A 14,788-nucleotide genomic window follows, 5' to 3' on the forward strand; every position below is an offset into this window, starting at 1 on the left:
TACACTTTTCTAATATAAATTTAGTGTCATAATTTACTACTATTATAAAAATTAAGTTTTTCAGTACGATATCGATAATTGTTATTTTAATTGATTTTTCAATCAGTCTAAAACATAATCTTTTGTAGAAAAAAAGCATTAGACTGTTTGGATATGATCTTTTATTTATCTTGATAATATATCAAATTTTATGTAAAAAGTTTATTAAAAATACTGATAATTGTTTATGAAAAGAAGCTATTAGAATAATTGTCATGAAAATTAATTGATGTATTCAAATGATATGCATAATTTAAAAGAATAACTTCTACATGTGTTCAATGATTATTGAATCAATGACAATTTTAATCCATATTTAAGAAATATAAATATCATAATAATTTAATGTAATATATAATTATGACGAAATAATTAACTTTTATAAAAGCTCATCTGTTTAAATACTCTTAATGTCCACAGAAACGCCAAAACACATTAGTTTTATGTTGATAAAATTAAATTAGATATTACTGGCCATTTGTAATAATTTATCATAGTAAATACACATTACAATACTCTTGTACGATTTTATGATTTAAAACTTATTTACTTTAAAAGTATTTTTATATCAATTCGTAGTAATAAATTTTCATAATTTTAATTAATGAATAAATTCCACTGATACAATTGTTAAATAATGTATCTTGGAAAATTTTTTATTCAACTTATTACCAATTATCTAAGAACTCAAATCCAGTTTTTGGTATTGTATCTTCTTGGTTACTCTTGGAAAATTGAAAACTATCATATGAACTAGGAGTTTCTATTAATGCTGTTGACTCTTGACGTTCATCTGATTTTGGATTCAATGTAATTGAATTAATAATGTTAATGTGATTTTTTCGATTATCAGTATTACTTTTATTCTCATGTTTGATCGAGATATTTTTTTGAGGGACTAAACTCTGAATGTCATCATCAGAATTATTAGTCATTTTCAATAAAGAAGTTTTGTACATAAACTTTGTAAAAATATTTCCAGCATTGTCATTATTTGTTGTACTATTCATCACTCGATTTGAATCAACATTACTACAGACACTATCAGTGAAACTTTCTGACTGATAAAAACTCACTTGAGTTGAAGTAGGACTATATTCATTCAAAGAACATTCAAAACTACAATTCTCATTTATTTTTATTGGACTCATAAAATGTAATGAATTTCCTTCATAATTATTAATCATCTGAGAATTGGAATTGTCGGCATATTCATCATTGTGAAGATTTATCTGTGATTTAGTCATAAAAGAAAATGGACTTGAGTGTTCATCTCTCCATTTTAATATCTGAAACAATTTATTTAAGTAAAATAATTTTAGAAATTTAATATAAATTATTTAATAATTTTAAAAATGTATAGAAAATATTTACATGTCCCGTCTCATCAATAATGTATTTCATTCCAGTCTGATCTCTCATTTTGGGATAAAAATTCGATAAAATGTTGATAGACTCGTCAACATTGGAAAGTGAATATTTTAATGCTACCTCGGGTTGAATTATTGTTTCATTAATAGCTTGATTTTTTTCAGTCAAACTTAAAGAACCCCACAGTCCTTCATAAGCATCTTTCGTAGCTTTTATATCTTCACTTATTCTCTTGGTTAGAGAATTTAAATTATAAAAATAATCATCGGCAATTAAGCTTAATGATTTATTTGACATAATTAAAGTTGGTTAATATTTAATTTGGATTGATCAGTCTATTTTCTCTCAAATAGAGTATTATTTAGAACCTTTTTAATAAGTACATAATTCACTTAGAATAAAGTAATTATTGATAAAGATCGTTTCCTTAGAGTCTCATAAAAGTTATCTTTCTTTTTTTTCTAAATCATTTAATAAACATTAGCTGGCAGTATATAAAATACAATGACAAGTAATGAGCGATTGAATAAATATTGTAAAATTATTAACTATAAAAAATTAAACACACACGTATATTTACATAAGTCATGTATGCTCAACAGTCAATATTTATCAGCATGGTACAAATTTTACATTGAATGACACTAAATAATATAATTTCCAAGAAATTACAAAAGAAATACGACTAGAATACACTGAGTGTTTACTTTTTGACATAATCTATATAAAACAGTAGAAGAAGTGAAAACTCGAGTGGAAAAGTGACTAACCTTCAAATTCTGAACAATAGAAACTGAAAATTTATGTCGCTGAACGAAAAAAAAATGTCCCTACTGCTTTGTTGTCAAAATAAAGTGGGGAATTTGAATTTTAAACTTTCTATACTCAAACCTGTTGAGTATAGTCACTTGCCGCGTTTACGGAAGCCACGCCTTCTATATTTATACTTTAGTTATTTGCAAACAATTGTCATAATATTCAGTCAAAGCTGATTGGTAGGACCTAATCAGCCTACGTGTACATAATTTGTTGTAACTTTAAATTTATTTTTACAAACGATCTTTAACTTTAGACTATTTACATTAAAATTCGACTTTTTTACATTTTAAAATGCGGATTGTTACATGCATTGCTCCAGTAAACATTGCTGTGATAAAATACTGTAAATATATCATTTTACAGTTACTTTATTAATATATGGATCATTTTATTAGTTATTTTGATTTTATTTGAATTCATTTTTCAGGGGGTAAAAGAAATGAAGAACTTATTCTTCCAATAAATGATTCTATAAGCGCATCTTTGGATACAAATCAAGTAAATTTTATATATAAATAAGGATAATTAAAATTTCATAAACAAAAATAAAACATTAGTGTCATTACTTTTTAGATGTGTGCTAAAACTACTGTGATGATCAGTCCTGATTTTGAATCAGATAGAATTTGGTTGAATGGAAGGTAAAATATAAAAAAGCATTCTTTATACTCTGTTGAAATAAATATTAATTATAGAAATAATGAGTAAATTTTTTTTAACATATAAAGGGAAGAGTCTATAGATAATAAAAGACTACAAAGATGCATTCAAGAAAGTAAGTTGAAAAAATTGTTAAAATATTGAATATTATTATGGTATGTTTTTTGGTGCAGTTAGAAAAAGGGTAGCTGTTTCTGGTGGAACTTTGAGTGAAGAAATTTGCCAATGGAAAATACATATTTGTTCCGAAAATAATTTTCCAACAGCGGCTGGTTTAGCATCAAGTGCAGCGGGTTATGCATGTCTTGCAGCTGCTTTAGCAAAGTTGTATGATTTCACAGGTAACATAAGTGAAATAGCACGTTTAGGATCTGGATCTGCATGCAGAAGTGTTTACGGTGGATTTGTAAGGTGGTATATGGGATCAGATCCAACAGGAAGAGATAGTATTGCAAAACAAATAGCTCCTGAAACTCATTGGCCTGAAATGAGAATCATTGTGTTAGTTGTAAATGATAGTAAAAAAAAAGTTTCAAGTGCAATAGGAATGAAACGAAGTGTTGAAACATCTAAATTGCTTGAATATCGTGCTAAACATGTGCCACAAAAAGTTGAAGAAATGCATCAAGCTATTCTCGATAAGAATTTTTCCAAGTTTGCAGAATTAACAATGAGAGACTCAAATCAAATGCATGCAGTTTGTTTAGATACTTTCCCTCCGTGTTTTTATTTAAATGATATATCATGTACAATTATCCAACTGATAAATGCTTATAACAGTGCATTTGATAGTATTAAAGTAAGAAATCAAAGTAAAAGAAGGTTATTAACAAGTAAATATTTATTAGTATTCATATAATATATTATATTTATTATTTCAGGTTGCATATACAAATGATGCTGGTCCTAATACAGTTTTGTATCTTCTTGAAGAAAATGTTCCTTTAGTTCTTGGACTTATAGATTTCTTTTTTCCTCCATCCACCATTTCAGGTCAATTATATAAAAAAGGAAATCCTCCAGAAAGTATTACTCCCACCAAAGTAAGACATTCTTTTCAACCATTTTTACAATACATAAATTGTTTAAGTATAAATTATTTTTAATACATTTTAGAAATTGTTGGAAAAAATAGATTTACAGCCCCAACCAATAGGAAGTATTCGTAATATAATATATACGCGTATTGGTTGTGGATCTACTCAACTTCAAAATCCTTCAGAGCATCTTTTAGATAATAATGGTCTTCCAAAAAATATTCAGTATTTATAAAAATAAGTTATATTTATTTATAATTTATATTTTTTTATAAAATCAAACGTATCATTAATTAATAAGTTGGGGTAAAAGGAGCAATTTTTTAAACAATAAAATAATTTTTAAAAAATTAACATTTTTTAATATTCACAGTTTTAATGGCCTGACTTGCATATAAGTATAAGGTCATTTCTGATAATATATAACGTGTGTTCTTGAAAATTTATCAGAACAGTAATTCAAAAGTCTATCTATTTTATTCAAATATTCAAAATACTTACGTATATTTATCATTAATACATTATGTTTTATGTATGCGCATATTCAATTTATTTTTTGCATTACAATTACATGAAGCGAACAATGTACCGTGCTATCTAACCTCGAAGTTAAGATAAGAATACTACACGAAAATTTTATTTTTTTTTTAAACACAAATATATTGATTGTATTATTAAATAATATAATGGCATCACAATCAGGACGTGAATTAATAAAAGCTGTAATAAAACGCACATTATCGGTAAAAGGTTGGGGATCATCATTTTTAAAGAATGTAGGTTATACAAAAGAATCTATGCAGTTAAAAAATTAATGTATTTAGAATTATTATAAATAAAAATAAATATTTTCGATTGAGGTTGAAGTTATATCTGCTGATAATGGCAATTGTGTAGCTGAATTTACTGTTGGTGAAGAGCATTTAAATGATGGTGGAACTCTTCATGGTGGCTGTACTAGCACCCTTGTTGATAGCATATCTACTTACGCTTTGATGACTAAAGTGATAGATGGTAAAAATGTACATCCTGGAGTTTCGGTTGATTTGCATATAACGTTAGTATTTACAGTACATAACAGACAAAGAAAAATTTTATATTTCATCGAATAAAAATTGTCGAGTTTTAAAATATTTAATTTAATTATTTTTATGTCTGTGATCAAGATTATTGAAAGCAGCTTTTCCCGGAGACGTTATCGTTATCGATGCAAAGACAATCAGAGCAGGACGAACTTTAGCATTTCTTAAAGTAGATTTAAAAAAGAAGAATGAAGGAGCAGTAATCGCACTTGGATCTCATACAAAGTTCATAGGATTCTCATAATAAAATATATTATAAAAATAAAATTATTGTAAACTAAGAAATAATTTATAATGTAGTAAATAAAGTTGAACCAAATGTGATTGAAAAATTCTTCATCATCTATAGCTAATTCTTTACTAAGAATATTTATCAACTTTGATGAAATTTCAAATAGGAAAATTATTGTTAAAAAAAAACCATCAAGAACAGGTAGGGCAACTGTAGGCATTGCAAAATTAATAAATTTTCTGTGTTAGATAAAATTATTACATGTTACTTTTAGATTAATATTTTAATTAAAGCTTAATTTAATCAATTATAAATAAATATTGGATAATAGTTCTAGATAATGGGAATTTTTCTCTTTTTTATTGTTGAACAATTAACATAAATATTGAGAAAGTGATATTTTTTATACTAAATATATATATTTTATAGAATTTATTTATTTTTCTAGAAACAATCATCCAATTTGTTAAATAATATATCTTTCATTGATTTTAAAATTAAAGTCCAACTTGTGCACATGCTTAATTGATGCATACAATTGCTCTACTTGACTCTACTCATCTTGATAAATTTTTGACTTTTATTTACATTATAATGAAATAAATCATTAATTATAATTTCACCTTATCACTGAAAATATCTCTTATTGAATTATAAATAATTTTTAAAATACAACAGCTTTAACTTTGTAGTATGTTTAAAACTAAGACAAAAAAAAAAATACATAAATTGTGTACAAAAAATTGAAAATAAAAAGGGCAAAAATAAAATATGTTCATAATATTTTGAATTCTATTAAATTACTAAATTTTATCATGATATTACAAAATAATAAACATTATTTTTAGGAAAAAAATATGCTTTTATAACATTATAACTATTAATGTTTCCGTTCATACATTTTTGTCATTTAAGGGAATATATATGTAGAATGTGGATGAAATAAAATATGTATTCTATATTTTTCTGCTATATGAAATTTTACTTATTTACAAGTCATAAATACTAAGTTAAGTGATTTTCATAAAATAATCATTTTAATAACCTTATTTACTAAATAAAATAACTATTTTGAGTTATCATTACAAAAATTTATGAAAATTTTGTCGTTTATAATTATTTTTTAGTAATTAATATTTAAACAAGCTTCATGTAAATTGTTCGATCACGAACTTTGTGATTTCTTAATTCTCTTAAAGCTCTTTGAGCTTCACTAGGTGATGGAAATGCCACTCTAGCATCACCGGTTGGCATTCCTCTATCATTGTATCTACGAATAACATTTTCTCGTTTTATATCAAAATCTCTGAAAAAGTCAATTATTTCATTGATATCTGCTTTAAAGGGTACATTTTCAAGAGATAAAACACACCCGGGTTTACCAAATCCTTCAACATGATCGATTGAAGACGATCTATTATTATTATTATTATTAGTATTATTATTACTGCCACTATTATTACCATTTCCACTAGTGTTCATAATACCCAAGGGAGGTCTAGGAAAATTCATGAGACCGTGTAAACCACCTCTTGGTGGAGGACCACTATTACCTCCACCAAATGGACTATTTCCAAATCGAGGTATGTGATGATGATGAAGTGAAGTAAGAGGTGGAAGAATGTTAGAAGGATGATACTGTTGATGACGATTACTATTGTTGTTACTATTATTATTATTATTATTATTGTTATGTTGTTGTTGATGATGGTGATGTTGTTGATGATTATGATGACTGTTATGATGATGACTCTGACCTATTTGTGTGAACAACTTGGATCGATCATGAAAGTTTGGTAAAGATGAAAACATATGTTGAGAATCGACAAATTTATCTGGATCAGAGTGATCATTATTTAATATATCCATCATTTCACTTCTAGAAATAAACTTAATAACTGAAACATTTTTACCAAAGAGCACCCCATTTTTAGTGACTGCCCTAACAGCTTCTTCATGAGTATTAAATTCGCAAAACGCATCGCAGTGCATTGGTGTTGCTTGCTTATTAGATATGATGTGAATTTTCTTTGGAACAATACCAATATCAGAGAAAAAGTCTAATACATCTCGATCAATGGTATGAAATGGTAAATCTTTCATGGATATACAAGCATCAAGAATTTTATTGTTTAATGATAAATTATTATCTAAAGATTCTTCGTAAATCTTTTTTTCTTGTATAAAGATATCTTCTGGAATAGTAACAGCCATTATCGGTTTAGATCCAATTTTTAAATTCATTAATTTAGTAGATGCTAATGCATCTTCTACTTTATCAAATTGTACATAAGCTTTACATGCATATCCATTATTACGATCATCATTTTTATTATGACTTATAAATAAATCATTTATTTTCCAATCTTGAAATAGTTTCGCAATATCCATTTCTTTAGTAAATGATGGAAGATCAGCAATTAAAATACAAGAACTGGGTTTAGAAAGAGAATGTTGTGAATCTTCATTAATATCATCAGATCTTAAACCTTCTTCACCAAGATCACTTGCTACTGTTCGATCATTTCCACGATTCTGCTCAATAGGAATGTAAGAATCCACAGCTTTGTCAAAGATACTATCTTCAAGTGGACAAACTTCAACTTCTGAACCTCTAACATAACGGGGAACACTCAAGGCCAATTCTTTACCATCAATTTTGCTAAATTTTATGTATGCAATCCCAACTCTATTACCATGAGTATCATTAATCAACTTAATACCATCTTTTTTAATATAAATACCTTGAAAAGCATGACGTACATCACCGTAAGTCGCATTTAAAGGCATATTTCGTACTTCAATACAATAACCAGAATTCTTATCTCCCTCAATTGTCTGAGTATTTATATGTCTGTCAATATTATTTTGTTTATTATTATTATTACTATTACTAGAGTAACATCTAGATGGTAAAGTTTTTGAATGATCCGAGTTACTATTTAAGTTATGATTTCCTGTAGATGTTGATTGAAAAGATGAATGAATATTTCGCCGTAAATCAAACTCCTGTGTTTTATTATTTATTGGTAATTGATTATTAAATCTGGGATTTGATCGATAAGGTGAATTTGAATTAAAACCAACATTCATATCAGAGCTCAAAAAAACACCAGTACGTGATGGAAACCTTGCATCAGAATTTATACGAGAAGCTGAATGGTCATTATTGTTATTACCACTATTGGTGACACCAACTCCAGTATTACTACTACCGCCAATACTTCCACCAGTTGACCAATTCTGTCTGGTAGGTAAAGATCCAAGATTAATAGGTGAAATTCCCAAATTATTAGTCAAATTTGCTGAAGATATAGAGTTTAAGAGAGGATTGATATTGTGGGGTTGTAATCCATTGTTTAAATTATTAAGAGAAAAATTAGACTGTAGAAGAGGAGTGGGTTGAACTGCAGCAGCATTATTACCTCCAAATCTCATGATAGATCGAGATTCAGAGTTTTGTGATATTGCAGCTGTTAATCCAGCACCAAGAATGCCTGGAGCAATCATCATGGCCGCCGCTTGTTGCATCTGCGTTTGAGGTGGAATTTCCCAAATGCCATTTTCAAGACCTGAATTTACTTTAATATTTTTTATACCTGGCATAGTAACCTTGTCTTTAGAGAATTGACCAACACATACAACATCACTACTATCATTGTCATTATCATGCTGTGAATCCTTTCGACGATCAGTCCCTAAACTTCTTTTACTTCCATCACGATCTCTAGATCTTGATCGTGATCTAGAGTAATCCCTTCTATTACGTCTACCACGATCACGACGATCACGATCGCGATTTCGAGATCTTGAACGATCTCGACGTCTTCGATAATCTCTTCCACCTCCACCACTACTACGATCTCTTCCGCGAGAACGAGACCTAGAACGATTTCGCCTTTCTTTCCTATCTTTATTACTACTAGAGTCATTATCAGTGTCCCGATCTCTGTCTCTCTTAGGCACAGTTGTTTTTGAGTCAAATACTGGTGATGATAATCTATGCTGTTGTTGTTGTTGCGATTGCTGTTGTTGATGCAACACCTGCTGAGCAGCGACTACCTGTGATGAAGATGATACTCCAACAGCTGAAGTTTGCATAAACGACTGAAGTGATAATGTCTGCTGACGCGCCGTTTCAATAACTTTTTGCATTTCAGTACGAGAACTTAACAACAATTTTATTTTCATTTCTTTTATTTTGCCACCATCATGCATCATCGCCTGACGAGCGTCTTCATCCGTGCTATAAAGTGCAAAACAAAAAAGACAAACCAATGTGGAATCATAATCGTTTAATTTTATTGGAATAATTTAACTTAAAAAAAATCTACCATAAAAAACTGGATCATGAATATAACAATTTTAAATTCAAGATTCTCCAATTGACTATAACTATTTAGTAACTTTTTTTATTTAAAGATTAAATTTTAGCAACAACAGCAGCTTTGAAAATGAATAAACCAGAGGAGCAACTTTACCTGAAGGCTATAAAAGCATCGCCTAATTCACCACCAACAATGTGAACGCCACCTTCGGGAATGCTGAGGCCGCGGAAGAATTGACGAATATCCAGCGCATTCGCGGACCACGCCAAATTTTGAAGTCTTATGATAACACTCATTGTTCTCGTTTATTTTATTCTTTTTTTTTTTAAAAATATTACTGTTTTATTTTTATTACTATTACTGTTAATAGTATTAATATCAATATTTTAATATTTAAACTGAAGTTTTATTTCAATGGTTTTGGATTTTTTTGTTGATGAGCTACACAATGTGAAATCTGGAACCGAAGGTAAGCCAAAGAACGAATTAATCATTGCCCATAGCTTTTTTGTTAAATTATGCTATGTACAATATATTATATTAATAAAGTTATTGAACAGAGTACTTGGTTCAATTTTATTCATACTAGTTATTAAATTTTTTTATTATTACTTGTTCATCTTGTATGGTTGATAAATAGTTTTTAAAAATGATATTTTTAATAAAAAATATTGTCTTGTCGAGTCATCTCCATATCAATCGATAAATGAAAAACAAGAACAGATTTGTATAGAAAAATACAATATGATGTAATTCTTGACCATAAACGAGCATTGGACATCGAAAATATGATGATAAAACAGAAACTATTAGTCTAAAAAATATAATGTATTGAAATATAATAATTAAGTTAAAACTTAAAAATCAAATAACATTGAAATATCATTTATGATAATTAAGTAAAAAGCTGAAATCATGGTATTCATTAATAATAAGCAAACACGAAAAAGTCTCTTAATTATAAACTCTTTATAGTTGTATACTTCAAGATGAAGTGAAGTGAAATTCGCTTGGTAAAAATTATTCAAAAATCAAGGGTTCAAAAAGTTCAGAGTAATAACCAAAAATTTTCATGAATGGATTTGTTTTAAGAATGTATTTCTGTGTAAAATCCATTGTATTTAGAAATAAAGCTTAATATACAAAAAAAAAAAATAATTCATAATTATTTTTCTATTTTTTTGAAAAAGTTTTCTTACAAGAATAACTTACCTCTTGTATGAAAATCAAGTAAACCTAATCTGATTGAAGTAATAAAAAATATATCAACTAACTTTATGATTGATTTTTTAAACTGATTTTAATTTATTATTTAAATAAATTACCTACTCTAAACAATGGAACCTTTGTTTTATTATGATAATATAAAATTACCTTCATGAAAAAAATGAAACTCCAAAAAACGAATTTAACCATTAGTAGATTTTTTATATCAACATTATCATTTGAATGAGCATACACAAAAAATAGCTCATACTATCTGTATAATCTACTTACCCATTAAATATAACTATATATTTTTTATTTTATATCGATCATTAATAAAAGAAAATGTAATAAAAAAAAAAAACTTAATGTATGAAACCAAGACGACATAGGAAGAAAAATATCAAATATGAGTAATTGAAATGAAGAGAATAATAAATGTAATGCGATTCATTTGTTTAAAGTAAAATCTATAGAATCGTTTTACATAAACATTACTATAAAATCGAATTACCTTAACAACAATTTGAACTTCAAGTTTTCTTCTTTCTTGATTTGTTGATGTTATTAGCCACGAAAATATACGTTGCGATGAAGCCAGAATATTCAACAAATATGTAGATGCAGCACTACATCAGAAAGTTATGTGATGGAAACGAACATATAAAATATATGCATGCCTGGGTTTCATATTGATAAACATTTTTCATTTTCATTTGCCAATAAATCAAATAACTTCTTTTTTAATTTTTATTTATTTTAGTATTTTTATTATGTGTCTTTGTCATTAAACTCTGATCACCGAATATACCTAATCCATGATTTATTTTTATCCTGAAACATAGTTATTATTTTGTAATAAATATTTTGAACGAGTTTTCAATTGATTTAATTGTATTGTTTGTGTGTTACTCAAAACGAGTTAACACAATAATTCCAACATGACCGCCATTACATTCACGCGTTGTTAGAACATTGAAATTATATAAATACATTATAATTTATGTACGTGAGAACAAAAAACTTACCGAATTATTGGTCAACCAGGAATTCAATCATTATAATAATTAATGAATATGTGAGAATAATTGAAAGACAATTAAACGTGAAAAAGTTGATTTAGTAGTTGAAAAGTATTTGATGCCTATCCGAGGTATGAGAACGGTATGAAAAATAAAATGTCGGAAGCTCAAGTAACACAAACGATGAAATTGAATCTATCAATGTATTTTTTAGAAAACAATAATATTAAGAAGAAAAATTTTAATTTTTTTAAATACCGTTATTGAATAAATGTTTATTTAATTGATTACTTTTTTAATCATTCATAGCGAAAAATATGAAAAACGGAGAATATTTTCGTCAGGCTAACGTTTGTCGCGATTTTTACGCCATTACGCTTTCTTGCGGCGAACTAAGGAATTACAAATTCTAGGGAAAAGCAGCAATTGTACAACGTTAGAAAATTAAAATTCACATTAACTTTTGTTCACTTACGGTTGGCAACATTTATTTCATCACCAAATGTTCCACATGACGCGATTTTTAAAATTATATATACATCCTTTCCAAATTGATTAAAAATTTCGTAAAAATGATAAGTATATCTTATGTTATCTTTTTTTATTCATATTTATAACCAAAATTTTTTTTTTCAATTCAGCGATTCATTATATTTACAGATATTCCTATGCCACTTATCAAAATATCAAAAGTTCAGAAAAATAATTAGCTAAGCTTCTTCATTGTATTAACAAGTCACATTATTATTTAAATAACAATTATGGTATTAATTGCTGGTAATTAAAAATAATTATTTTATTACCCTATCAACGATATCAGTTACACAAAGAATGATGCACGCAAAAACGATTGTATCATTATCATTTCATCTTCATAAAATTTTTCTTTGTTGATATCACAATAGTAGTAAATATTGACATGAAAAAGAAAAAACATTTTAGCTGCATGTTAGTAAAAATTAATTTTCAATAACACATCACATTTAATCGTCAAGATATTGCAGTTAATGATGATTTGCTTACAAAAATTTTTATATCTTATTTTTACTTTTTTATGCATAAATTCAATTACATCAAAATTACTTAATGCTCCAATAAATAATACTTTGCCTATTTATAAAAAATTTGTGAGTACAAAAGGTATGTTTTTTATTTTAAAAATAAATAATGATTGTTTATTTACAGAATAATTTGTTGGCTCGTTGCTTTTCCAATAATACCAACTTCTTAGTTGTAACAAAACAAACAAATCAAATGTTTTCATCTCTCAATTTCTCGGAATTTATGAAATCTTTCATTTTGATAAACGATGAATTTCAACCTAATAGTGTTTACCAACATTATCCAGAATTAGCAACATTTGTATTTGTTGTAGACTCTGCATATGAATTTGAAAATATTTCAGCAATATTAAATACATCGATTTGGTGGAATTATGATTCCAAATATATCATAATTAAATCATCTCAATTTTGTAATGATGCTTCAAATATATTGAACGTAGCATGGAATTATAAATTATTAGCAACAATTTATTTATGTGTTGACGATCTAACAAATAATGTAACATTATACACATATAATCCTTTTGCTAATCGTGCACCTTCTCCTTGGATAATTGTAAAGAACAACAATAAACCACGTAATTCTTGGACACTTTTTAAACGATCATATGAAGAAGGTAAGTTGACATATTTTCTACCAATTTTTTTATAATAATTACAATAAGATAACATGATGTTTTTACAATTAAAACTAATAAATTAATGAGCATTCTTTTCAGATGATGAAAAATGTGCTAATGTAATTTATGATAAAACAAAATTTATGGATGGCTACGAAATGAAAGGCATAGCAATTCCACAGCCTGATGCAACATGGCATCCAAAAGTTCTTTATAACGTTTCATCACTCGATGAAAGATTAAATAATAAAGATTATAATTTTGTAAAAGCCTTAATACACAGTTGGAATATTACCATATCTGTTCGCTTCGCAGTAACGTATTTTGTTGCAGAAAAGGACACTTATGAATTATTATTAACTCCTTTGTTTAGAATTACATGGGATAGAGATGTAACAGTCCCAATTTATCCATTTGAAACTACTTCAATAGTTATTTTAACCCAAAAACGGCCTTTTCTTACTCCGGAAGACAAAATTATATCCTTTTATAGTCGAGCAATTATTTTGAGTATTATTTTTGTCTGCATTATGACGATAATTGTTTTAATGATAAACCAAAGACAAAAAATTTCTACTGCAATGCTTGAAATTGTGAGACTCACAGTATATTGTGGTATTCAGCAACCTTTATCGAATTTACCAATTCGTATTTATTTTTTTGGAATTTTTTGGCTTGTCGTGATAATAAATGCAACTTTTCAAGGTAACCTAGCAACATTTTTAACAAAACCTGAACGCATATACATGGAATCATTAGCAGATCTACTAAATTATGAATATGATATCTACACATATCCTCAAGTTCATTACAATTTCGAAGAGATTTTTTCATCGATAAAAGTCAACCAGACTCTTAATGTAAATGGATATCAAGTTGTTACGAATAATTCTAAAGCTGCTTATATAGTTGCAAATACTCGTGGATACGCTCCAGCATTTAAATATCAATTACATGTTTCGAAACCAATTTTAAGAGATTATATGTCCATGGCTACCTGTAGAGCAGAATTTCTATTTACCAAAAAAATTGATGATGTAGCATCCAGGTGTTTTGAATCTGGTCTTCTATTTTTTTGGGAAGATCAACAACTACATCAATTCAGAAGTAATTTATCAAATACAGAAGAATTAGAAACTCAGCCTCGATTTCGACCTATTAATTTAGTTGATCTTGCATTTGCTTTTAAAGTTTTTATCATTAGTATTGGTTGCTCTATTCCGGTCTTCGTTATTGAAGTGATGAGCAACAAAATTATAAAATAATTAAATAAATAATGCATATTCTAATAATCATTAACAATTAACT

General features: G+C 27.4%; 5 protein-coding genes across 6 annotated transcripts; 3 read left to right on the forward strand and 2 right to left on the reverse strand.

Moving 5' to 3' along the window:
- Positions 1-390: 390 nt before the first annotated feature.
- On the reverse strand, positions 391-2,135 carry LOC118071879 (uncharacterized). Its single transcript, XM_035091340.1, has 2 exons — positions 1,414-2,135; positions 391-1,328 (listed from the first exon to the last, which is right to left on the reverse strand). The coding sequence occupies exons 1-2, from the start codon at positions 1,705-1,707 to the stop codon at positions 708-710; spliced, it is 915 nt and encodes a 304-aa protein (XP_034947231.1). The 5' UTR covers positions 1,708-2,135; the 3' UTR covers positions 391-707.
- Positions 2,136-2,228: 93 nt separating this feature from the next.
- On the forward strand, positions 2,229-4,262 carry Mvd (mevalonate diphosphate decarboxylase). Of its 2 annotated transcripts, none has more exons than XR_004690947.1 (7): positions 2,229-2,572; positions 2,657-2,727; positions 2,803-2,870; positions 2,958-3,004; positions 3,063-3,711; positions 3,771-3,932; positions 4,006-4,146. XR_004690947.1 is itself a non-coding variant. In XM_035091339.1 (7 exons), the coding sequence occupies exons 1-7, from the start codon at positions 2,521-2,523 to the stop codon at positions 4,159-4,161; spliced, it is 1,182 nt and encodes a 393-aa protein (XP_034947230.1). In that variant the 5' UTR covers positions 2,279-2,520; the 3' UTR covers positions 4,162-4,262. The 2 variants fall into 2 exon arrangements, 1 of the variants encoding a protein (XP_034947230.1); XM_035091339.1 differs by having other exon boundaries at positions 2,279-2,572; positions 3,063-3,688; positions 4,006-4,262.
- A 108-nt stretch (positions 4,263-4,370) lies between these two features.
- LOC118071880 (acyl-coenzyme A thioesterase 13-like) lies at positions 4,371-5,332 on the forward strand. Its single transcript, XM_035091341.1, has 3 exons — positions 4,371-4,702; positions 4,787-4,983; positions 5,093-5,332. The coding sequence occupies exons 1-3, from the start codon at positions 4,613-4,615 to the stop codon at positions 5,250-5,252; spliced, it is 447 nt and encodes a 148-aa protein (XP_034947232.1). The 5' UTR covers positions 4,371-4,612; the 3' UTR covers positions 5,253-5,332.
- Positions 5,333-6,136: 804 nt separating this feature from the next.
- Positions 6,137-12,173, reverse strand: LOC118071751 (hybrid signal transduction histidine kinase A). The gene is made up of 4 exons (XM_035091098.1): positions 11,803-12,173; positions 11,289-11,608; positions 9,722-10,025; positions 6,137-9,486 (listed from the first exon to the last, which is right to left on the reverse strand). The coding sequence occupies exons 3-4, from the start codon at positions 9,862-9,864 to the stop codon at positions 6,378-6,380; spliced, it is 3,252 nt and encodes a 1,083-aa protein (XP_034946989.1). The 5' UTR covers positions 9,865-10,025; positions 11,289-11,608; positions 11,803-12,173; the 3' UTR covers positions 6,137-6,377.
- Positions 12,174-13,022: 849 nt separating this feature from the next.
- Positions 13,023-14,745, forward strand: LOC118072132 (uncharacterized). The gene is made up of 2 exons (XM_035091769.1): positions 13,023-13,477; positions 13,580-14,745. Exons 1-2 carry the CDS (start codon positions 13,081-13,083, stop codon positions 14,743-14,745), a joined length of 1,563 nt encoding a protein of 520 aa, XP_034947660.1. The 5' UTR covers positions 13,023-13,080.
- The last annotated feature ends 43 nt before the right edge of the window (positions 14,746-14,788 follow it).

The sequence above is a fragment of the Chelonus insularis genome, unplaced genomic scaffold (assembly GCF_013357705.1).
Source record: "Chelonus insularis isolate UGA/USDA-ARS -01 unplaced genomic scaffold, ASM1335770v1 contig_88_pilon, whole genome shotgun sequence".
Classification (NCBI taxonomy): domain Eukaryota; kingdom Metazoa; phylum Arthropoda; class Insecta; order Hymenoptera; family Braconidae; genus Chelonus; species Chelonus insularis.